This window comes from Callorhinus ursinus, unplaced genomic scaffold (assembly GCF_003265705.2).
Source record: "Callorhinus ursinus isolate GAN/ISIS: 27379988/994484 unplaced genomic scaffold, GSC_fseal_2.0 scaffold2, whole genome shotgun sequence".
Taxonomy (NCBI): Eukaryota; Metazoa; Chordata; class Mammalia; order Carnivora; family Otariidae; genus Callorhinus; species Callorhinus ursinus.
The window spans coordinates 52,258,371-52,283,522 of record NW_027397064.1 but is presented as its reverse complement, the minus strand read 5'-3'; the positions used below and the strand labels follow the sequence as shown (position 1 = coordinate 52,283,522).

General features: G+C 40.1%; 1 protein-coding gene across 2 annotated transcripts in view; it reads right to left on the bottom strand.

The window, feature by feature from the left end:
• Positions 1 to 25,152, bottom strand: part of TTN (titin) — a 267,591-nt gene that overhangs the window by 189,039 nt on the left and 53,400 nt on the right. The window contains exons 46-65 of one of the 2 annotated variants that reach the window (XM_073881860.1): positions 11,209 to 13,992; positions 10,154 to 10,432; positions 7,814 to 8,377; positions 6,978 to 7,259; positions 6,603 to 6,881; positions 5,865 to 6,143; positions 5,489 to 5,767; positions 5,082 to 5,369; positions 4,689 to 4,967; positions 4,315 to 4,596; positions 3,941 to 4,219; positions 3,548 to 3,826; positions 3,171 to 3,449; positions 2,766 to 3,053; positions 2,360 to 2,638; positions 1,724 to 2,005; positions 1,348 to 1,626; positions 946 to 1,224; positions 555 to 833; positions 157 to 444 (exon numbers count right to left, since the gene is read on the bottom strand). In XM_073881860.1, coding sequence (XP_073737961.1) covers positions 157 to 444; positions 555 to 833; positions 946 to 1,224; positions 1,348 to 1,626; positions 1,724 to 2,005; positions 2,360 to 2,638; positions 2,766 to 3,053; positions 3,171 to 3,449; positions 3,548 to 3,826; positions 3,941 to 4,219; positions 4,315 to 4,596; positions 4,689 to 4,967; positions 5,082 to 5,369; positions 5,489 to 5,767; positions 5,865 to 6,143; positions 6,603 to 6,881; positions 6,978 to 7,259; positions 7,814 to 8,377; positions 10,154 to 10,432; positions 11,209 to 13,992 — 8,406 coding nt within the window. Of the gene's footprint in view, positions 1 to 156; positions 445 to 554; positions 834 to 945; positions 1,225 to 1,347; positions 1,627 to 1,723; positions 2,006 to 2,359; positions 2,639 to 2,765; positions 3,054 to 3,170; positions 3,450 to 3,547; positions 3,827 to 3,940; positions 4,220 to 4,314; positions 4,597 to 4,688; positions 4,968 to 5,081; positions 5,370 to 5,488; positions 5,768 to 5,864; positions 6,144 to 6,602; positions 6,882 to 6,977; positions 7,260 to 7,813; positions 8,378 to 10,153; positions 10,433 to 11,208; positions 13,993 to 14,682; positions 24,075 to 25,152 lie in introns of those variants that run through there. The other variant, XM_073881857.1, reaches the window with a different exon arrangement.

The window sequence follows — 25,152 nt, the reverse complement described above, 5'->3', positions numbered from 1 at the left end:
AAAGAAGCAATGACCGTGTATTTCTTGAACTCAATAAATATGGATCTACAGAAACAGAATTATTGAGACTTTTAGGTCTAAAGAATACAAGGGAAGAGTGCCACATTTAAAATGCAATCACAAAGAAGAATCAAGAAGAGGAAAAGAAGTTCTAACCTTTAACAGTTAAAATGCCACTGCATGCATCATCCCCTGCTATATTTGAGACCTTGCATGTGTAATTCGCAGTATCTTCTAATTCCAGATTATTAACTTCCAGTGATACTGTGTTCTCATGACAGATGGGTCTGTATTTTGCGCTTGTAGATATTTCTTTTCCGTCCTTAAACCACTGAGCATTAATAGGAAGTGAGCCAGAAACCTTGCACTCCATACGAATAGAAGAGCCCAGAACTTTATCCATTTTTGTTAATTTTTTGGTGAAAGATGGAGGGATATCTTGATCTATCCAATGCAAACAGCAAAACACATCCATTAATACATTGCCACTTGTTTACAAGGGATTGAGGTACCAGACAGAGATAAGGGAAGCCAACTAGGGCCAAAGTACACACCTAGCACTCTCAGGTAGGCATCGCAGCTACTGCTTCCAAAGTCATTTTCCACCTTGAACGTGTACTGACCACTGTCTTGCTTCATGACTGACTGAATCCTAAAACTGGCCACGTTATTTTCAAAACTCATTGAAAAATATCTACTGGGCACAATTTGTTTTCCATCCTTCAGCCATTTGACTTTGAGTTCTGGCGTCCCGGCCACCACGCACTCCAGAGTCACTGGGTCTTTCTCAGTGACATCAACAGACTTAGCTTTCTCTAGAATTTGAGCAGGCTCTGCAGTAAGAATTAAAGTGCAAATTAGTTGTGTCGCTAATTCTGCTAGAAATAAGGGGTGCTTATGAGACTGTCCCCACCGACTCAGTCCCCAAGAGAACAGCTTACAGACCTTGTACTAAGAGGAAAGCATAACACCTCTCAATGCCTGACTCGTTCTTGGCTTGACACGTGTATCTCCCGCTGTGTCCATTGTCCACAGCTCTGATCTGAAGTGTGGCCACGTTGTTCACAAATGAAATACGAGCATTATCGTCTTCATCCAGAATGTGATCATCCTTGAGCCAGGTTACAGAAATGGGAGGAGAGCCCACCACCGTACTCTGGAAGGTGGCAGAGCTTTTCAAAACGGTAGTGACGTTTTCTATCTTCTTAAGGAACGATGGTGGTTCTGTGATTCAGTGGAACAGTGGGGAAAAGAAGAGGCATAGTTGAGCTTCTCCTCATCATCATAAAATGAAAGAGCATTAGCCAGTTTGTATGAGGTAGCCTGCTTCTCAGGGATACCACTGACCTTTGAGGGAGACCCGGGTACTGCTGGAGCAGCTGCCGCCTTCATTGGATACGACGCACTGGTATTCGCCAGTGTCTGAGGGGTCACACCTAGTTATGTGGAGGTCAAACACTGACACTCGGTCGGTGAGGCTATATTTTTTGCTGCTCCGAATCTCCCTGTTATTCTTCAGCCACGTGACCTCAAACGGAGGTGTTCCCGACACTTCACACTCCAGCTGCGCATCACCATCTTTCACGACCTCCACGGGCCTCAACTCCCTGATAAAGGTGGGAGCCTCTAAAGATTCAGAAGGAAGACAGAGATGAGCTTACTCGAGGGAAGAGTGGTGGCCTGGCCAGCAGCACAGCCCCGGGGAGCGGACCCAGTAGCGCACCTCTCACTCTTAGTTCAGTGCTGCAGCTTGCTGTGCCTGCGTCATTCCGGGCTTCGCAGACGTAAATCCCGCTGTTCTCTACCCTGGCACCAGAAATCTGGAGAGTGGCTAAACCATCGGTGAAGGAAATGCCATGTTTCTTCACCGCTGTTATTTCATTCCCATCCACATACCAAGAAACCCTGATTTCAGGAGTGCCTGTTATTTGGCATTCAAATGTTGTCGACTGTCCATCTCTCAGCACTAATATGGGGCTGGGCTTCTTAATGAATTGAGGAGGTTCTAAAGATGGAGAAGAAAGCGTCATGTTGAACATTTTTTATTTATTTATTTATTTATTTATTTATTTATTTATTTAAAGATTTTATTTATTTATTTGACAGAGAGAGACAGTGAGACAGGGAACACAAGCAGGGGGAGTGGGGGAGGGAGAAACAGGCTTCCCGTGGAGCAGGGAGCCCAATGTGGGACTCGATCCCAGGATCCCGGGATCATGACCTGAGCCGAAGGCAGACGTGGTGCCCCAAGTTGAACATTTTTTAAAACAAAGGCCGGCATCGCTTTCTTTGGCCTCTTCCCTTCCCACCAAGAAAAATCCAGACAAGCAAGCAAGAGAGATGTATGCAGAGACCAGACCTTTTACAAAGAGCGTGGCTTTACTGGTTGCGGTACCAACATCGTTGCTTAGTTGGCAAATGTAGGTCCCAGAATCGGCAGCTTTGGCTGAAAAGAGCTCCAGGATGGTGGAGGTGTCGTCCTTCCAAACTGAGCGAGCTGCTCCCGAGTGCAACTCTTTGTTATCTTTAAACCACTTTATGGTCATGGGCGCAGTGCCACCCACAAGAGCCTTTAGCTGAACCCTTGTATTGGGGTTGACGTCTTGGGACTGTGGCTTTTCCACAAAGTAAGGGGGTTCTGGGATGAAAGACAAAGAAGCAAAAGGAGAAAGGAAGGTTTACTTGGGAATGGGGCAACGAGGGTGAGAATTAAGAAATGAGAGAGCAGACCAGTCCTTGATAAGGGGAGATTAAAAAATGCCAACCTTTGACTGTGAGGTGGCCACTGCACTGGTTGTGTCCTGCCTTATTGGTGGCCGAACAAGTGTACGTCCCACTGTCTGTGCCTTCCAGCTGACTGATTTCCAAGAAGGCAGTATTGTCATGAAAAGAGAATTTGTATTTTTCACTAGCTGTTATTTCTTGGTCGTCTTTGAACCACTGGATGCTGATGGGATGTGACCCGGCCACTATACATTCTAAGTCAATAAAAGACCCTTTAATGCTGTCCATTTTCTTCAGCTTTTTGGTGAATGAGGGAGGTATGATAAGATCTATGCAATGAAAAAGCAAGAAACCAAAAAAAAAAAGTTAGGTCAACGCAGCAATTTGTATTTTCGGTAAAATTATAGGAGATGAAGAGCAAGGAGATGCTCAGTTTCAATACCAACCTAATACGTTAATGCTAGCCTTGCAGCTGCTTCTCCCAACATCATTTTGGACCTGAAAAGTATACTCTCCACTATCTCTCTTTTCAGTAGAAACAATCTTCAGTATAGAGACTGTGTCAGTGATGCTGATTTTGTATTTTTGGCCCAGGGTCAGTTCTTGGCCATCTTTAAACCATCTGGCTGTAAGCTCCTTAGTCCCTGAAAATTTAACCTGCAAAGTGGCTGGGTCCCCTTGGGTGACATCTATAGACACAGCCTCCTCAGTGATTGTTGCTGGTTCTGTAGAAAACAAAGGGATAGGTGTGGGTTGTGAATCACTCCATTGAAAGGCTCACATCTGCCTTATTTCCTAAAACCCACAGCAAACCTGAACTGACCTTTCACTGAGAGCAATGCAGAACATCTTTGTATTCCTGCATCGTTTTTGGCCTGACAGACATATTTCCCATCATGCTTGACTTCGATGCCACTGAGGTACAGACTAGCCACATTGTTCTCAAAGGTCATTCTTATATTATCATCTTCAGTGATTTCATCATTGTCCTTTATCCACGTCACGGTGATCGGCAAGGAGCCCTTCAGAGTGGCCTGGAAGGCAGCAGTGCCTCCCCGAAGGGAGCTGGTACTCTCGATCTTTTTGACAAAGGTTGGGGGTTCTAATAGAAGAATAATTCCCAATCAGTGTCAGTTTTAGAGCAAAAGTGGATTTTTGTTGGAACAAAGAGTTCATTCTAGGGGAGAGCCAGCGCATCCCTCGAACCGACACTAACCTCTTAAAGTCACCCGGGCACTGCAGGTGCTGCTGCCCACCTCGTTGGTCACCCGGCACTGGTATTCTCCAGCATCTGCAGCCAAAAACTTGAGGATCTGCAGACTAACCAGCTGGTCCTGAATGAAGGTTTTATACTTCCTACCACTCCTCAGTGTTGTGTTGTCTTTGAACCAAGTGATCTCGAAGGGAGGTGTGCCTGCCACCTCGGCCAGCAACATGACATCGTATTCCTTCAACACTTCAATTGGCTTAAATTCTTTGGTAAAGTAAGGTGACTCTATAGTGGGAAAGGAATTACTTTGAGTTAATGAGGGGAGAATCTGGGCTAGGGGCCACGACTGTGGTAACACAAGGGGCAATGTGAACACAAACCTTTGACTATTAAAATGCTACCACAGTGGTCACTCCCAGCTTCATTTTGGGCCTCACACATGTATTCGCCACTGTCTTCAATGGCAACATCTGTAAGTCTTAGAACTGCAGTGGACTCCACAAAAGACATTTTGTGTTTGCTGCTCTCCTTAATTTCTCTATCGTTTGCAAACCATGTTATTTTAATTGGAGGGGTACCAGTTACTTTGCAGGCCAGCTGGGTGGCATCTCCCTTCTTTAACAGCTGTGATGGTTCTAACCTCTCCACAAACGTGGCAGGCTCTGCGGAAGGAAGGAAGTTATTAAGAAACATGAGGAAGAGGAAAGAATTTATAACGACGGTAGCACAAAGATGTCAAGAAAACCATGCAAACCTTTTACAAATAAGTTTGCACTGCACTCCACGCTTCCAGCGACGTTGCTGACTTGACAGGTGTATGTGCCCGAGTCAGAGGTTTTTACCACGTAGAGTTCCAGGGAACTTTCTAAAGCTTCTTTGGTAATATAGCAGCTTCCACCAGAGACAAGTTCTTTGCCACCCTTAAACCATCTGACTGTGAAAGGGGTGGACCCTTGGAAGGTGCTCTTCAGGCAAACTGCTGAGCCAGGCAGAACATCCTTTGATGCAGGCTTAGTTACAAAACTGGGTGGTTCTAAAGGAGGGGTATAAGAAAGAATTTCTAAGAGTTAAGAGGTGCGATCTAAGGGAACAAGACTTAATTTGAACATCATCTACATTAGAATGAAATGCAAAGTGTCGGGCCAACCTTGCACAATCAGGGCTCCGCTGCTGTCTTTGCTTCCCACGGAATTCGTGGCTCGACAAGTGAAACTGCCCGCGTCATTCATGTCTACTCTGCTTATCTCCAAAGAGGCCGTGCCTTCCACAAAGGCTATTCTGTATTTGTCAGAAGAAGCTACTTCTCTACCATCCTTGAACCAGGACACCCTCATGGGGAGAGAGCCAGTGATCCTGCAGTCCAGCCTGCAGGTACTGTTAACAACACTGCCCACATTGCGTAGGGGTTTGGTAAAAGATGGAGCAATGTCTCGATCTGTTCGTGGCACAAGAAGAGAAGAAAGATAAACATGGAAGCGTGCTTGGTGATTTTATTCTTGCTCATTGGTTGCGTTACAAAGGAATATGTAAGCATTGGTTTCTGAAGGTACTAACCTAATACAGTGAATGTTGTTTCACAGGAGCTGCTGCCCACTTCATTGGAAATCTCAAATGTGTACTGGCCGCTATCGTGCAGTTCGGCTGAATAAAATTTGAGCTGGGCAACATTGTTTTTAAAACTTATTCGATACTTTTTACTAGCAACCAAAGGTCTTCCATCTTTGTACCATTTGGGCTTGAGTTCTGGGGTGCCTGTGACCGTATACTCCAGTGTGGCTGGGTCTCCTGCTGTCACCTGGATCAGCTCTGCTCTCTCAACAATTTTGGCAGGTTCTACAATGGTATTAAATAGTAAGTATGACCAAGTGTACATTAGGGTTCCACTCTACAGGGAAATAGCGATTCTAAGTTAAGATGTTGCTACACGAACCTTTAACTATTAATTCCCCAACAGACGTTTGGCTTCCGGCTTCATTTTCAGCCAGACAGGTGTATTTGTCACCAAAACTAATCTGAACATCAGGGATGATCAAGACCGCAACACCATTAGAAAAGCTCATTTTGATCTTCCCGTCTTCTTTAATGATCTCTTGTCCTTTAAACCAGGTGACAGAGATGGGTTCGGACCCTCTCACAGCAGCTTGTAAGGTAACAGTTTGACCTGCTAGTGCGGTAAAATCATCTACTTTCTTTACAAAGGTTGGCGGTTCTAGTTAAAGAAAGAGAACAGGCAAAGCTTATCAATTCCCAAACACCTCCGACACCCAATACATTTAAGTGTTTCCTCTTGATTACATTTCTCTTGTCCAATACCACCCTTCCATAGTGTTGGTTAATGAGAAGAATAAATTAAAATTTAAGAAGAATGACACCTCCATCCGAGAGAAAGAAGCACAGAAGATACATGGTTATATCAGCAGACAACATGGTCATAACAGATTATTATGGAACCCACTTTTGTTATCGGAGAGTGAATATTTACAGTCACCTCAGAATAAAGACTGGATGAAGATCACTGACTTTGTCCCCAAGCTTCCAGGTTAAAGCAAGAGGGAAACATATTTTCATGGGTTAGGAGAAGAAGAAAAGTCACCAGTTTTCCTTCCATGGGTTAAGAAAGCTATTTTGACAATTTGTTAGAGAGGCATCGTTTCATGCAGGCACTGACCTTTTAATAAGCGTGTAGCACTGCAGCCACACTTCCCAACTTCATTAGCAACAACACATTCGTATTCACCAACGTCTGCGCTATTGAAAGAAAAGATCTCCAGAGACACCAGAGACTTCTGAGAGAACAACCTGTACTTTTTACTACTTCGAATTTGCTTCTTGTCTTTGAACCAGCTAATTTCAAACGGTCCCGTGCCTGAGATTTCACACTGAAGAAGGGCATTGGTTCCTCTCACTATATCTGCAGGCTCAAGAGTTTTGATGAAAGAAGGAGGCTCTACAAAAGCACGAAAGCATTGTGTAAGTAAGGTGTCCCGAGCAAGTAAAAAGAAAATCTTTTCTCAGAAAACCCACGGGCTCCAAGTAAACAAACCTTTGACAACTATTTCAGCACTGCACAAGTCACTGCCAACGTCATTTACCGCCTCGCAAGAGTAACTGCCACTATCTTCAACTTTGACATCCGTCAGATCAAGCACAGCCTCAGAATTGACAAAAGACATTCGAATAGTGTTACTCTCATTAAGTTCTTTGTTATTTTTAAACCAAGTGACCTGGATCACAGGTGAGCCTTTCAGTTTGCAGTGAAGGCGTGCTGATTCACCTGGCAGCATTAAATAAGAGGGATCCACCTTCTTCATGAAGGATGGTGGCTCTACAGGAAGTTAACAAAAAAGAAAAAGGGAAGAGATCTGAAGCATCAACTCCACAAGAGAAAAGGAGACATATGCCACAAGAAGACACAACAAACATCAAATATCTCGATAAAATTTCTGAAAGGGTTGTGGTGCCCTCAATAGTTCTCCAGGGTTCCATGATTTTAAAACCCTTCCCTGGTCTCTCAATTAAACAAACAAACAAACAAACAAACACAAAAGCAAGTGAACTCTTGTCTTATACAAAAAGCACACTCTTTGTCTTCTACAAAAAAACAATTGCATAAGAGAAGATAGTTAAGGATTGCCTAGACACTTGAAATTCTTAGAAGGAATTGTAAGCAAGTTTCATTAATGGCAGTTTTAAAAGAACAGAGTGGCTTCTGAAGAAGATTGAAAATATAAAATCTGACAATGCCAAGAATTCCCCAAACCAAAACATTTGCTTGGATGAAATTACTTTAAGAATAAAATCTACAGACTGTGTGGTTTGTCAACAGTTTTTCTCCAGTGGCATCCTTAAAGTGAAAAATAATATTCACACATTTCTTACCTCTGATAGTAACTGTTGCTGAAGAGGAGCTGCTCCCAGCCTCATTGGAAGCAGTACAAACATAGGTTCCTGAATCTTTTAGTTTGGCCAGAGGGATCTCAAGTGATGCTATCTTATCTTCAAAATAGATCTTATAATCTTTCCCAGGGGGGAGTTTTTGCCCATCTTTGTTCCATGTTACTGTCACTTTCCTGTCTTCATCTACTTGGCACTCAAGGTGGATCTTCTTATTGATCGCTGATTGCACAGGTTCTAATTCTTTAATGAAATGCGGCTTGTCGATGATGATTAACTCAGCTTGGCAGATGTCAGCTCCAAACTTGTTAGAAGCCTTACAAGAATAAACTCCTCTATCTTGAATTGTAAGATTTGAGAGTTCTAAACTGTGTTTGTTTTCTGCCTCTGAAATCTTGCAGTTAGGGGAAGGTGATAGCGCAGCACCATCTTTCTGCCAAATGGTTTCAATCACGGGAGTCCCTAATACTGTGCACAGGAACTTGGCTGTCTTACCCACAAAAGTTGTAACGGACTTAGGTCTGGAGTAAAAGCTTGGTGGGTATGCCTCTGCAAAAGAAATGTTTTTCAACATTATATTCTGTCCCCACAGAAGCTCTTGCTGTAATTATATATTCTAAGAAAGAGAAAAGATGAATTACATATTTAGATAGACATGAGACATTATTTAAAATAGGATAATAAATTAATTAGATGAAAAGATTTATCAAAGGAAAGGGATGAGAGACTTCTTTATGGAGGGGTGAGACAGCACTTTCAATATCTTCATTAAAGGAAAGGGCAAATGTTACTTTGTCTGGTGACACTAACTTATTATTGTTAAAGAGTTTAGTAGCCGATTAGCTGTCTGAATTATTTGATAAGTAATTCAGCTGCTCCTTTAATTCTGTGAATTAGAAGACTGCATAAAGAAGATAAAGAAAATGCACTCGACTCTCCTGAAGAGTAGGGACATTAAGTGATGAGAAGATGGAGTAGTTTTGTGAAGTCTCTCTAACCTTCATGTCAACCATCAGCAAATCCTTCAGCGGCCCAACTCTGAATTCGTCCCGAAGTCATTTCAAACTTGTAAAAATATTTAGAGCAGTAATTTCCCATTTCCATTCTGCACTTTGGAGGAAGCCTTTAGGAACCTCTTTCCAATTTAAAAAGAATTCTCCTCCTCCTTCTTTCCCCTTATTATTTGAAAGCTCAGGTATTAGTCCCCTTACTGAACTGGCCTAATTTGGGTGAAGAGGTTTTCAAAAGGGTCATTAAGAATACTGCCATGCAGCTGGTTACATGGGACTCTGATAACAAAGTGAAACCACTAGATGGGTTATCATGGGCCTGGGTTTCAGATTTTTTGATACATAAAAGAGTTGTGGGGGAGGGAGCTACAGGGAACTCTGACTCTTCCAAGCCAAAAAGACATGCTGTGTTTGCCTTTCCTCTTCATGCTTCTATTGGAAAAGACCAAGGGGCTGTCCCATCCAGATATTTAGTGCATGTCTTCTCTCAAAAACAGGGAATTGTTACCCCAGAGTTTACATTCACACTTTCCCTTGGAAGAAGAAAGCAAAAGAGCAAGAGACAGAGACAGACAAAGAAAAGGAAAGCACTATTGATTTTATTTTTTTTTTTTGCTAATGAGGGAATTCAAATACTTGATGAGTGTGAACTACTCAAAAGTCATCTTGTTTATCAATTAGGAAGTTGAGAACAGATTATTTATGTAGTTGCTCTTATTTTTTAAATCAGTAATAAAGACTAGGGTGAGAATCCTAGTTTGTCATCCTATATAGCTCCCTGTCCTATTTTAGGATTTAACTTCAGTCTTATGCTCTGGCTTTTTTTTTTTTTCTTTCAGTTTGTAACGCTGTTCTTAACTTGTTAACTGGTTGCAAATTATTAAATACAATGGGACATTATTTATTTTTTTGGTCACAACAAACTGTCCTGAAATGTGTCATATTCAGCGCCAAGCCAGGCCACGAGGAGTCAGCCAAGATACTTCCACCCAGCTAGTCATTTTAGAGAAAGAGAGAACAAAACGAACCAAACAAAAAAACAACCCCCAAACCAAACTTTCAGGTGCCACTGCTCATTGGATTCCTTGACATTGTTTCAAAATAATAAGTTATTTTTTTTCTTTAGCTGCTCTTAGAAAAAGGACGGTAAAGAATGAGTTCTCGTCCCACACGGACGTTGCACGACCTAGCCACCCTGTTATGGCTTGGCTGCTGGTCTCTCCAGTTGGCAGGACCAGCCCATCCTGCACCTGCACGAAAAGCACAATAGGCAACAGTGTGGAACAGGACAACCGTCTAAATCTGTGTCATTTACCTGTCACAGTTAGTGTGGCCGTACAGCTGGCGCTGCCGCACTCGTTGGAAGCTTTGCAGGTATACTCGCCGCAGTCCACAACCTGGGTTCGCAGGATTTCCAGGGTGGAGACGTACTTGGAAGAGCGAATAGAACACTTGTCACTTTCGTAAATTTCTCGGCCAGCTTTAAACCACTGGAACCGGACATTGGGGGCACTTTGGACCTCGCAGGTGAATTTGGCTAGGTGGCCCAGAGCTACTTCCAGGGGCTCGATTCTCCTTTTGATCACTGGGGCAGCTGCAAAGGGAAACAGAGGCCATTAGCATGCCTCCTTATCAGGCAGACCACATTTCTCTTTTTCTTCTCACTTTTGTTGCTGTTAGTGAAGTAAAACAGCTGAAATTGGTGAGATGGATTGCAGCAGTTGAAGACAAGTGACTGGAAAATGAGAACAATCATTGAAGGTAAAAGAAGACAATAAGTAGCTTTTAACATATTCAATCGTTACTTTGCCATGGATTGTGAAAAACATGATTAATATGTGATGCTATGGGCTTACATGCATAACAACATGATATATTCTTTAAATATACCATGCTAAGAACACTGTGAACAGCATTTAAAAAAGGTGATATACTAAATACAGTGATGAAGTGAAACAAATCAAAAAAGAAATACAAACAAGAAACACAAATGGACAGTTAATCATGGTTATTCTGAATTTAGGGACGAGACTGGCAGTTTCAGACAGCGAGGTGTTCACTGACAGCTTTTATTATATATTAAAGTATTTTCAAGTAAATATAAACTAAAAAACATATTGGTATTATGGAACATATGAAAATAATGTCTTATTTTAAAAATAAATAGTAGCGTAGATAGGATAATGTACTACCCCGTAAAGTAGTAAGGAAAAAGAATTAATAACCATGATTACGTCTGTGCTTTCGTTCTTAACTCTACACAAATCACATTGTGGCAGAGGTAGGTAAGTGAACACTCAGTGATGGAAACTAAATCATTACGATCCAGTGAACATTAGAGCTTGAGCCCCCTCATCCTTAAAATCCAACCTCTTTTGACTACAGTGAGTTTGGCCGAAGTTGCTGCGTTTCCCTTGTCGTTCAAGGCCTCACAGGTATATGCTCCTTGATGTTCTTCTGTATTTACTTTGTCGATTATTAGCGTATATGTATTTTGATCTTGTAAACACTTGAACTTTTCATCTGAATGCACCAGTTTGCCCTCAAAATACCAGTTCACCTCTTTGGCATTTGTTATGGATGACGTGAGGTTTACAATATCGCCTTCCTCCACGGTTGTGTCGCCCAAGGGTGTGTGTATGACAGGACCGTCCTCTTCGACTAAGCTACCCTCAGCTTCCTGTAGCTCTCCTAGGCCAACCTCCCCAGTACCACTTCCAGAGGACTTCTCTCTTTCCTCTGACGGCTTTGGGGTCTCATTCTGTTTTTCATCAGGCCTAGCAGCCGGAGCAATGCCATCAGGGACAGGTGCGGTATCCGCAACTTTGACCTGACTTCCCACATGAAAACAGCTGACCTCTTCCGCAGAGACAAGATGTTTAGATTCGACTTCTAGTTCCCAGACTGCTTCAACCTTCTGTGAATCTGAAAAAGGACCCATCTCTTCCTGCAAGCCTGTTTTGGCTCCTTTCTGGATTCTGGGATCCTCAGCTGTCAAGATGTGTATTTCCTCACATATGATAGAGCACAAAGCATCCTTAAGTTCAGTTTCCAAGTTAGCCATTTGAGGATCAATGCCTTCAATAATAATAGTTAATTCTTCCGTTAGAGTCTTCACCGAGGTAATAAGGTAGGTACACAGAATGCGTTTGGGTTCTTGGGTGAAATTTATGGCCTTCACCTCCACCTTTTCAATGTTCCTTAACCATTCAGAGAAAAGACTTGGTTGCTCACTGGCCACTGCTGCTCGCAAAGCCCTGCGGATCTGAGTTTTGAGGTTTAATTGGTCTTCTGGAATTCCAGGAAGCAAACTCTCTTTAGAAAAAGTGTCACTTGCGTGCACCTCTTGCACACCATTTATCATCATGGGCTCTTTTTTATACTCACTGGTTTGGTTCAGGGGCACGGCCAAGTTGTCAGAACGCTCCTCCTTGAGCAGTACCTGCTTTTCCTCACATGCTAGTGGAAACCTTAAGGACTTGCCTTCCTTAGTCCTGGCTGCAAAATCTTGCCCTGTGCTTTCCAGTTGATCTGCACTTTCCATCAAAATTTCATCTTCTGTGTATGTGTGTTCTGAAGGGAGCTGGGGCTCACAGTTGACCTCAGAGGTTATGACATCAGGACCCTTAAAACTTTCCATGCTTCCCTCAGCTAAGCTCTGACTCAGGCTGAGAGCACTCTGTGCCTCTTGCTTTGGAAGGGTCACTCTTTGCTCTTTGTCCATTGCGCACGCCGTCCTTTCTTTCGGTGACAGCCCTTCCTCAGCCACAGAGGTTGGATATGAATAGGCCGGAGCTTCTTCTACTGCAGACTGTGGATAACTCCCTTCAGGTTCAGCGAGTAAAATTTGCAGAGGCTCCACCATCAGTGAACTAATTTCTTCTACAGATATGGCACTTGGGAAGATTTTTTCGGTATCTGATAGGACCACCTGTGACTCAGGCTCTTGAAGCCTTAGGACATCTTCTTTGGGGAGGGTTTTCTGGGCCTGGACAACCTGCAGCTGTAAATTGGGAGATGGCTCCTTGATAGGCTGAACATGAATAGTGCCGTTGATGGAAAGAAGTGCCCTGGTGCTTTCTGGATCAGGTACATTCTGCTCCAACATGACTGTGTATTGCAACTGCTTAGCCACTAAAGTAACCTGACTACTCAGTTCACTGGTTTTAACAATAGGCTCATAAGAAAGCTGCTGGGTTTCTTCTGCAATTGAAGCAGGTTTCAAAATGGTGTCGTTTACAAAAGCTGCAATTTCCTGCTCTGAATCAAATGCGTCAACTGCAGGACCCTTTAATGACATCTGTGGAAAATCTTTAGTAGCTTCTGGTGTGGGCTCTGCTTTGCACAGAGCATCAGTCATGTCTGTGTCTTCCAGAAGCACAAGCAGCTCTGCGGCGCAGGTGGACTCACCCCATATATTCTCTGCTTTACAGACATAGAGGCCACTGTCTTCCCTCTGAGGGTCATTGACAATGAATGTTCCAGAACCATCAGGATTATGAATGATGGTGTAATAAACATTGGTGCAAAGCTGCTTGTTTTCTTTGAACCACGAAACAGTGGGTGCAGGCTCTCCAAGAACCCTGTACTCAAAGACAGCAGGGAGTCCCCGAGCACAGTGAATTGGTGTGAACTCCTTAAGGAAGTAAGGAGGACAAGGACCGTTAAACTTTTCCCGAATTTTTTCCACTGGTTCTGGTTCTGTCTCTTTGTGCCCCTCTCCTTTGGAACTTATTTTTAGATAGGCACTGCATACTGTCTGTCCATATTCATTACTGGCAATACAGGTATACTCCCCCTCATCCTCAAATTTGGTGAACAGAATGATCAAACTATGATCGTTGCCGTCAAAAACAAATTTGTAGTCGGCAGAAGGGGTTAACATTACTCCATTAAAGAACCACTGAATTTTAGGCTTGGGAATGCCAGTGACAGTAACAGACAGTTTAGCCACATCCCCTATGCTTATTTCAGCATTTGACACTTCTTTGATGAAAACTGGAACATGGCTTTCCTTTTTGGAATCAAATGTAGTTGAACGAATTGGAGGTTCAGACAAAAGTTCAAGTGTTTCATTTCTATTAGATAACTGAAGCCCAGAGCTATAGGTTTGGAATCCTTCTTCCTCAGCAGACAGAAGAGAAACAGAAAACTCTGGATGGGGAAAAGTGATTAGTATTTTACTATCAATTTTATTTAACAACAACAAAAAAATAGAAGTCAAAGAATTATGCACCAACTGATGGCCTTCCTCTGCTTTATTCCTGGAATAATTAGATTATCTTGAGATTTATAAGAAAGCACATTTCTAAATTTTTAATCTTAGCTCATATCACATACTATAAATATTATACTCATGCAAATCCATATCATTTGTGTTAGAGTTTATAAATTTTAAAGCTGTTCTATGAGTTTTTCTCTGTGATATAATCCCAATTCTAAAGTTTAAAAAACTGTTGCCTATATAGTTATAATAAAAAAATCCAGGATAATTTAAATCAATTTCTAAAAAGATCCAGATTATTATTTATGTTTAAAATTTTCTTGAGTTAATGATAGCCATTGTCAAACTGAAGACTGATTATTTCCCAAATAAAACACTTATGTTTCAGTTACTGCTTATAAACTGAAGCTATTATTAAAAAGAGGTTATAGGAAATACTTAATTTGAATTTATAAGAGAACCACCATTTTTACTTATTAGAAATTCGGGCCTTCATTGGCCGTGTAAATTGCCATATTATTTCAACAAAGCTTTTATAATAAGGCTTTTGTTAAGTCAAGAAAATGGGAGAATCAGGAATGAAAGAAAATAACTCCAATATTAAAAATTGGATTGTACTTTATTGTGTGAGAAAAAGCTATACAACATTATTGAACAAAAAAACAAAAGAGTGAATAACAGATATTCTTTAAACAATATCATGGATGACAGGCATAATTTGATAAGAAGGAATTAGGCTTTTCATTAAATCTGGTAGGAATGTAGAACAGCTCTGTTAGTAATAGTTTTATTACCTTCCCCCAAACCAGAATTAGTATTTTATTAATTCACTCCCCTTGCATCACATGGAATAGTCATGCCTTAATTCCTCTCTGTTCTGGCATAGAAACATTAGAAGGCACAACTCTAGTGTCTATTGGCTATAAGTGTACTGGCAAAATTTATCAATGGCATGTAGAATACATACTCATTTATTATTTCAATTAGTAAGTCACAAAACCATCGACTAATTTCACATACTAATGGTGACCACTTAACTTTACATTTATTATTCATGTCCCTTCACTTGAGCTCCCAAGATATCTGTAAAGGGAATGAACGTGAATATTTAAAATACCCCGACTCACTAATATGTTGAAATATTTTCAGTTGTTTTTTCTTACTTCTAACATGGTGTATTGACCAAAAAAAATGCAGTAAATAAAATTCAAATGTGCTGAAACATGAAAGGTATAGTTAAAAGTACATGTAGTAGGAGCAGTTAATAATTATGTCTTAACTCTACTACATATAATACAATAAATTCTTTATCTAGCATCAGAGAAATTAATATTTCAGGTTTTTAAGTTATGTGCCATTGAATCAGAAAAAAGTTCCATTTAATTATATACAACAATAAGTTAGACAAAGCTTATTTTTCTTTCTTCAGTCATTTCTTATTCTGAATATCCTCAATTCAATGCATTTGAGAATAAAAGAATTCTAATGAGCAAAATCAAACTCTTCCTTCCTGCAAATTCAATAAGGCATTACAACGTTTTTTCCCTTCTTCCTTCCTTCCCTCTTTTCCTCCTTCCTTCCTTCTTTCCTGAAACAGGTTTTGAGCTGTCACTGCACCAGCCGTTGTCCTGTTTGTCATGACCTGAATTTCTAATTTATTGAAACATCCATTTTGTAACTAGGAGTAGAGTAAATCCCTAAGTCCCTAAACCATAGAATTCGTTTTATTCCAGGGATTTATGATGTGATATATTACATTATATCTATACTTATTATCACAGATACAGTGGTCTCACTGGTTGAAACAGAAATGATTGTTCCACAATAGTATATCTATCTGGATGAGTTATGGTGACTCAAAACAGGTAAAACAGATGTTTTAGGGGAGTAGAGTGGGGAGGGGTGTAAGCCTGACTGCTCTGTCTGTATTCTGCACATTCTCAATTGCTCCTTGAATTTGGAAGGCTGTAAGGGAATCCTACTGTGGGAATAAAGAAATTGATAGATGAAAGAAACAAACATAATTGAATATATGAATTCTTTTGAAAATTAAATTTAAATTGCTTAACTTTTCAGAATTAAAGACAGTATGTTTAATATGATCATGGTACATAAAAGTTGCTCAGTGCAGGGGACAAATCCAGCTGTTAGGTAACAGTGAGTAATTCAGAGTTGGAGGGAGGAAAGATTCATAACTTCATTACTATATTCTATTATTTTCTCATCATTTGTTGCAAAACAAATTTATCCTAAATTATATTAAGAAAAGTTACCACTGGGATGACACAGAATCACAGAGTTGAACAATCACCTCTGAGGTCTTTTGGTCCAACTCCTCATTTTCAGATAAGAAAACTGAGTGGTCTTATATTTATTACATCTTATGTGAGAAGATTCAGGTTCACAGTGGTACATAGGTACACTGTCAAGAATTTTGTGAATTTATTATAATTTTGAAAAACAAAGTCACTTTAGAGACATATATAACTTAAATTTGAATGCTTTTTAATTTCTAGTTAGTTTTAAAAATTTCTAGTTGGCTTAAAAATGACAGGAAAGCTTATTATCTTATTTTCATATAATCTGAAATACAAATTACCATTTTGCTCAATACTAAAAATGCTCATCTTCTACTTTCTAATGTTAAAGATTCTGAAATTGGACTACAGTTTAAAATCTCTATATAAATGTAATATAGTAGTTTCCCCTCTCCCCCAGGCCAGTATCAAGTGAATGCTGCATTTACCACCTGATAGCATTTTAAAAATTGAGAAAATGGGGTATTCCCAAAAGTGAAAGATCTTCTTTTGCATATTTTGCAAATGTACAAATGTCTAGATGAACTCCACCCAAAAAGAAAGTACCATTGGTCCCTTCAAAACTAGCAGGAGTTAAAACTCTTAAGAAGAAGAGGGATATTAATAATGAAAATATTTTTAAAAGAGCCAAACAAATATACAAAAGTTGCAATGTAAAACAGATTATAGACCTAGTTAGACTGAGTGAAGCTGGTTTCTGTTGTTTGTTGTATCTATTCTAAATCCAAGTCAGTAAGCCTGGATTTGGATACAAAAGGGTTACAATTTCAAAAATGACATACTCAGAGCAGAGAGGAGATTTACCTTACCAATTTGTCTGCATGGTCATCTGACCCGGTCTTTCATTTTATGCTTTACTTTACGTAAATAGTTTATCTGCTAAAAGAGACTGCATTCTACCGAAACTCTTTTTGGAGGAGGCACGAGGGTAAAGCAGTGGTACAAACACTTAGGTAGCCATGGAGATATTTAATCGTGCTTGATGATTCACAGCAGAGTTGACACAATCATAGTTCCATAGTTGAGATCACAGAATATTTACAAGTGCTACAAATATGAGATTTCTACAGAGAGAAACTGTTTTCCCAGGGGTTTTCAATGTATCAAATTCAGACCAAGTAGACATATTTGGAAATTGATTGGATCTTTATAATTTGGAAAATATGGAAGCCCTCAAATCAATTTAATCATTACCGAGGCACTGAAACTTCGCCCAAGAAACTAAGTTAGGGTGAGGGCTGCACAGGTCTCTGCCATTCCTGACTTGTTCATAGCCACACACCTGTACTCACCTTCGTCATCTTTTCCTAAGCTCGTTATGAATAGGTTGTGGAACCCTATGCCACTTTCCTCAGCACAGAACCGCGTACCTTGCACCAATCTCCCATCTTTGTACCAGTAAACTGTGGGTCGTGGAGAGCCACGAACTAAACACTGGAAATAAGCTGCTGTGCCTAAAGGTGAGTAACAGTCAGAAATACCCTTGATAAACCTGGGAGGCCCTTCCACCACCTGAAATTCAAAAAAGCTGCCTGAATATTTGCTCTTTAAGACTAACTCTTCCTTCAAGCTGCTTAAAGTCACTTTGCTTTTCTTTGTTGTCGTAGCAAACATTTCGGAATCTCCCATGGTGAGAAATCCCCGGCAGAGAGCCTCTCCTACACAATTCATAGCTCTGCACCTATATGTCGCACTGTCAGATGGACAGACGTTTCGAATTTTAAGGGTGTGACTTCCGTTCTCCTCACTGATCACATATTTGACGTTATCTGGTTCAATACACATATATTCTTTGTACCATTTAACTTCTGGGCTAGGGATGCCTATGACTGAACATTTGAACACAGCGTCTGAATTTTCTGGAATTTTAAAATCACAAATAGGCATTATAAAGCGAGGAGGCATTTCAAATACTTCTAAATCAATTTTTAAATCTTTGTCTTCTTCCTCCCTTGAGGCCATATTTGGATCTGCTAAATTCAGTGGTAGAACATCCAGACTCACAATCATGCTTTTATGATCAGGAGTAAATTCAGGAACTGTGACTATTTTCACTTGCTTCTCAAATTCTTCAACATCTTTTTCACTTAATTCAACTTCCAGGACAATTTCTTGAGGAGAAGGAGTTCTTGATGATGTTGTGTTTTCCAAATCAAACTCCATGACATGCTGATGTGTTACTGGAGGTGGGAGGGCCACTGCTCTTTCTTTTTGGGGTACTATGTCTACTTTTGCAAAGCTCTTTGCTTCCCCTATGATGTTTACGGCATGGCACATGTACTCTCCCCCCTCACCTTTTTGAATGTTAGAAATTTCCAAAGAACACACATTACCCACCCTTTCTATTTTGATTCTTTCATCTGGCTCTAGCAAAGATTTACTTCGATACCATTTCACACCAGGAACTGGAATGCCCTCAACTTCAACAATGAAGCCTAATGTTGTGTTTTCATATACATTCCTTTTGGTCAGAGGTTCAATGAAAGATGGCGGCATTTCATTGTCTTTTGGTTCAATGGCTTCATTGGGTGTGCCAAATGAATCGGAACGCCATAGTTCATTAGCTGAACTTCTCTCTCCTGTAGGTGTATGGAAATGTTCATTTGGTGTACTGTCCTCCCTTTCTATTTTTGACGGGTACCTTCTTAAGTTTCCAGGGGGATTTGGTCCTCCAGTAGGAATAGAGTATCTTTCAACTGTTTCTCCTCCTAAAGGTGTAGAATATCTTTCTATTGTCTCCCCTGGGGGTGTAGAATATCTTTCCAGTGCCTCTCCTGGCGGTGTAGAAAATCTCTCTAGAGCCTCCCCTGGGGGTGTGGAATATCTCTCCAGTGTCTCCCCTGGGGGTGTGGAATATCTCTCCAGTGTCTCCCCTGGGGGTGTGGAATATCTCTCCAGTGCCTCTCCTGGAGGTGTGGAATATCTCTCTGCTACTTCGCCTTCAGAAGGCGTGGAGTACCTTTCAGCAGTTTCCTCTAAAGGTGTAGTTCTTTCTACAGTCTCACCTCCCGAATTTGTTGCAGATTGTTTAGTTGTATCTGAAGGAGTAAAATATAAATCAGGAGACTTTGGAGTTTCAAAATGTTCAACAGATGATGGTGGGGTATAAAACTGATCTAACTCTGAGATTTCTTCACTGCTTGTACTTCCCACATCAATCGAAATATCAGATTCAGGGGAAAATGGGCGACATAATGATTCCTGTTGTTGGTTGTAATATTCATACACAGTGTTGAAAGTTACTTCTTCAACCTCCATTGATGTGATTGATTCACTCTGGAGAAGCTTTGCCTTGTGTTTGGTGTCTTTAGTTTGAGGAACTTCGTGCTTTCCAGCAGCAAGTAAATATTGTGTTAGGGAGGTCTCAGAGTCCATTACTTCTGTATGTGCATCATCTGATTTAGGAAGATTTTCGGAAAAACAAGTTTCCATCTTTTCTTCTTCAGTAGTGGAGAGAGAAGTTTCATTCTGAACCTGAACTTCATAACATTTTTCTTTTCCAAAGGCATCATTTTTTCCCCTTATTTGTTTATTTGGATTCTGCTGTTCTTCAGTCATCAAGAATGGAAAGCACTTGCTCAAGGAGACTTTTTTGTGGCATGTGGCTGCCTCGTGAACATCACCTCTGTGGTCTCCCAAAATTCCAGTGACATATCCCTGTGTCCTTCCGTCCTGCATCTGAAATAATGCTGACTCTGGTTCCAAAGTGTGTTCTTCTTCCTTTTCACAGACCTCTAAAAGCTTTTCCTCGCTTGCTGCTTTTTTCAAATGTGAAATGAAACTTCTATCTCCATTTTCTAGAGACCTTTTTTCCTCAGAAATATCAGTTTCTCCTACATCAGCAGATGAGGTTTGAAGTAAGGCACATGATTCATCATGGGTTTCTTTGGAAAAGGATTTAAGAGAAATATTGGGATTTAAAATTTCTAAATTATGTTCCTGCATATGTTTTTCCAAAGACAGGATACTTTCATCAAAATGACTTTTCTCCAACACAGTCCTATTTGAAAACTCCTGACAGGAAGACATTTCTGGACTGGTAAATATGTTATTTAGCACACTTTTAAAAGTATTTTGTGTCTCAGATTGCAATGTTTCAGTGCCAGCAATTTCTTCTTTATAAGGTGTTTCCTGTTGCCAAGTTTCTGGCTCTTGGAATTCCTTAGCTGGATCTCCTATATGAGAATACATTTGTTTTAGATCAAATACAATGCTCTCAGCATCAGCTATTTCAGAAGCAGGATGTTGGATTTTAAAATAAGCTTCTTCTGGTTGACCACCATCTAATGCTTGGAATTTTAGATCTGCATTTTCTATTTGAGAGTGGGACTGCTTTAAGTCAAATGTAATAGGTGCTTCATGTTCCGCCCTTCCAGAAATTACAGATTGATCTCTAAGACCTATTTCTTTCTGTTGTTCCCTCTCTTGTACTTCAAATTCCTTATGAGTTTGAGAAGAAAGCAGCTTTAAATTCATTACAATGTCAGATGAATCTGGTTCAGTGTCTGGAGACATTGTCTCTGCCTGATACATATTTGCATTTAGGTTACTTGATCTTGATTCTCTTTGCTTTAATGCTAAGTCTCTGTCACCAAGCTTCCTCTGAGGAGGACTGACAAATGATTTCCTGGTAAGTATTTTTTCTAGAACTCCTTTTTCTACATGTTGTAACTTTTCAAATGCAATGATTCCATGCTTCACATTTTTCCTTGGGTAGTGTCTCTCTTCAAGGGGTTCTTCATATATGAGGATAGATGAATCTTTTGGATTGTAACTATCAGAAGTTCTCTCCGACTGGATATTTGGTAAATGGTCACTTTGGGCATATTCTTGCACATTTTCCCTTTCTGCATCACCAACTTTTCTGAAATCATTTTTTACCTCTTTCCTAATTCTTTTAACTTCACTGAAATCATCAACAAATGGATAAACAGTACCCTCTGCTTGGCACAGCTTTGATTTTTCATTTATGTGTCCCTCTTTCCCTTCACCCTGATGCCGTATGAGTTTGGCTCTGACAGGCTTGTTGATTTTTATGGCTTTAGAAGCACCCTGCATAAATCTGGGTAGTTTTTCTCTAGAATATGTGCAACGAACCTGATCTTTCTGATCTATCTGTTCAATTGTCTCAAGGCTTTGAAAATATTCCATTACGGAATGTTCTTTTATATTGGACTGGGGAGTAAAAGGACCAGGTGGATCCTCATAAAAATGTGCCCTTACAGATTCTCCCCGAATTTGTTGATCTCTGGAATATTTTGCACAAATTCCACCAGTATTTTCTAACTGACTATACTCCCTATAAGTGACCGGTTCCACTGTCAGATTTGAAACACTCTCAACTGTTCCTGAATTGTTTTCAGCAACACATTTATATTTTCCAGAATCTTGAGAATTGATATCATTAATATATAATCTGTAGCTAAAATTAACTTCTTCAAACTGAAACTTCTGGTTCTGCTTTAATTGGAGCCCATTTTGAAACCATGTTATGACTGGTTTAGGCTCACCAGACAATAAACATTCAAATACTATGGCATCCCCTTCTCTACACATGGTATGCTTTGGCATTTCCTGTAACATTTTTGGTGGCTCATTAGTAATATCCAACGAAAATATAAATTTGTGTTTTGGTGACTGAGGAGCCTCATCCTGAGGTGTTGCTCTAGGTTCCAACTCCTCCGAGTGAAACAATTCTCTTGACTCTTTATCCTGTTCTGGGGTAGGAGTAGCTGCTGTTACCTGAATTTCTACAGGAAAGCAGAGCAATTCTGTGTCTGCAGAGGGAGGAACTGGGAAGTTCGTTTGGAGATGTTTTTGGCCCTTTTGTCCCCAAGATGGCTGAATGCCTTTTGTCTGGTCAAACACCAATGCCAGCTCCTCTTCCTCATCAGTGTATTCGCACAACACTGGGAGTGTATGTGCGTCAATGCCGTGCCCTTGCTTTACCTTCACCTTAAGTATACCAGTTGTTTTTACTGTTCCGTATTGGTTAGACAGTACACAGGTAACAGAACCTTCATTTTGAGGAAGAACAGAAGAAAAAGTTAATATTGAATAGTTTTCCAAGGTATGAGTGATAAAGCCTCGGTTACCTGGGATTGGTATATCATTGTTATACCACGTCACTATGGGTGGAGGATATCCTTGAAAGTGACACACAAATTTACAACCATCACCTTCATAAACTTCTTGAGATTCAATTTCATGAAGAAATGAAGGTGGGCAACGTTGTGGATGCTTTTGGAAGGAACTTTCCAAAAATCTTGCGGTCTTTCCTTCTTGCTTGGTTTCAAATTCATCAGCTTCTGTGAAAGTGGAGTGCTGTAATTCTCTCAAATCATCTTTTCTTATTCTCTCACTATCTAGTTCTGTATTTTCTTCAATATTTATAACTGCACCAAAAGCTTCACTGGCATGTGGAATAACAACTTGGGACACCTCTTCAGGAGTCTCATATATTTCCTCTTTCTTATTTACAACAGTGATGTATCTAGAGGACTCTCCAATTTCAGTTTTGGTCATAATTTCTTCAAGTTGTTCTCTTGCTTGGGTATCCTCGCTTACTAGAATCCCACCATATAGATGGTCTTTCTGGAGACCTTCTCTTAGAAATGCCTCTTGGCTCATTCTTATTTCAGTCTGGAGGATTTCTTCATCAACAGTAGTTTGAAAGCTTGTGGGAGGTTCTCCAGATTCTACATTTTGATCCATTTGGTTAGGAAGGACCTGTGGATTTTGGACAATCCCCTCACAAGAATGATCTACCTTATCCCTATTTTCAGCTAGATCCAATACAAACCTGCCTTCTTTCTCCTCTCTAGAGAACAGAATGTCCTTATCGCTAGCTTCACTTCTCAGAGTTCTTGCACTTATTTCAGAGGGCATATCTGAAAGAGATAATTTCTTTTTCTCCATTAACATTTTTCTAGCCTCCCGCAAACGTTGCAACTTCATTTTGGTCTCCTTGTCCAGGAAGCTTTCGCCTACATTAAGCCATTCCCTTATGTCAGATTTACTTTCTAAATATTCTTCATCATACGGAAAGTCAGTTTTCTTGCCTGGACTTACTGTCTTAAAGTGTATAGTTCGCATCATTCCTATTTGTTCTACATCCTGTTTTTTGTTAAAGGGAGAGCCAGTAAACCTCAGGCCAACCTTTATCCTGTCTTCTCTCCTTTCAGCTAAAGTCTCTGTATTTCCATGTGTCTGTTCTGCCCGTTTCAGAAATTCTAAACATTTCTCATCTTGCCCTTTTTGCATAACAAGCAACGATGCTGTTGATTCAGCAGACCCTTCACTATTAGTTGCTAACAATCTGTAACTTCCAGAATCTCTGCTTTGGACATTTTTAACCTCTAAGCTGGAAGAGTGATGATGTAAATCACTCTCAGTTTTTATAACCCGTCGAAGACCCGTTGGGATAGGCCGATTGTTATGAAACCAAGTCATTTCTGGAGTTGGACAAGCAATTAATTTACACATAAAAACAATGGGTTCCCCCTCAAAAACATATTGAAATGTAAGTTTTTGAGTAAAAGAAGGCTTGAAATATTCGGGCCAGGAGCTCGTAGATGATATTCGACTTGCGTATCTTTTAGCAGCCATGGAGCTGCGGTCTAAGTCTTCAGAATCTGAAAAGGCATCGTGCGTATCTCTTTCAGAATGTTCAGAGTCCCCCTCAGAGAACAATTCTGAAAAAAAAGTAAATTAGAAAGCATTTTACTATTTTCCATAGTATTTGAAAAAGTTGAAAATAAATGAAATTGCAAAATGGAAATAAAATAAAATGCATGCTACAGATTCTCACAAATCCATAAAAAAAATTCACTCACCATATTTGTTCGAATAAACGCAACACCATGCTCTGTTTAAAAGATTCTGACACGAAAATCGTTCGTTGTCTGGTCTTTTCTTCAAACTGTTGAAATGTCTTCTTGAACAAGCAAAAATGCATTTCAAAATAACATGTTCCTGTGCATGTTTGTTTTGAGAGCAGGAAAACTTTGTTCTTTTGATGGCTAAGAGGAAAATCTTACCTGACTTGCAGAGAGTGGAATAAACGCCCTTTCTGATCCTTTTGATTGCAGATTAAATTATTATATTTTTGAGAATTAACCATTTAAAAATATAAGAACTATAACCATAAATAATTAGCTAAAATAAAATGAGAAGGCGTTTATTCGAACTAATACAGCCATGAAGTCACAGTGTTATGCAAAGGAAAGCAGGCAATACAGATCATGTAAGGCAGCTTATCTGCAAGCCAGTGTAAGAGACATATCAATGTTAAAATGATGAATGTGCATGAAGTGTACACCGGAATGGGAATGTAACATTTTCACACACCCTAAATAAAGTAGCATTTCAATCATAATTCATTCATGACATTGCATTCTGAGAATGACAGCTAGGTTATTGCCCACTGTTCAATTTAATTCACTGTGATTTTGAAAACAAACTTCTACTTCTTGATTTCATGCATTAAGATGACAACTTTTTCTGGTACGCGCTTTTGAAAATGGCTGCAAACACGAAGTTGAATGTGGCTGATACATTTTAAATACAAAATTTTAAATTACCATCAAACAAATTACCGTGAAATGCATGTAACCATCAGCATATTAAATGAGGCATGCGACATAGTAATATATACTCTAAGAGATATATTTATACATCTATGTCATTTTTCTCAATATTACTAAGAGAAAGTAGGCAGCTCAAGGATTCTATTAATCCTTCAGAATTTCTACTTAAATCTCACATCCAATA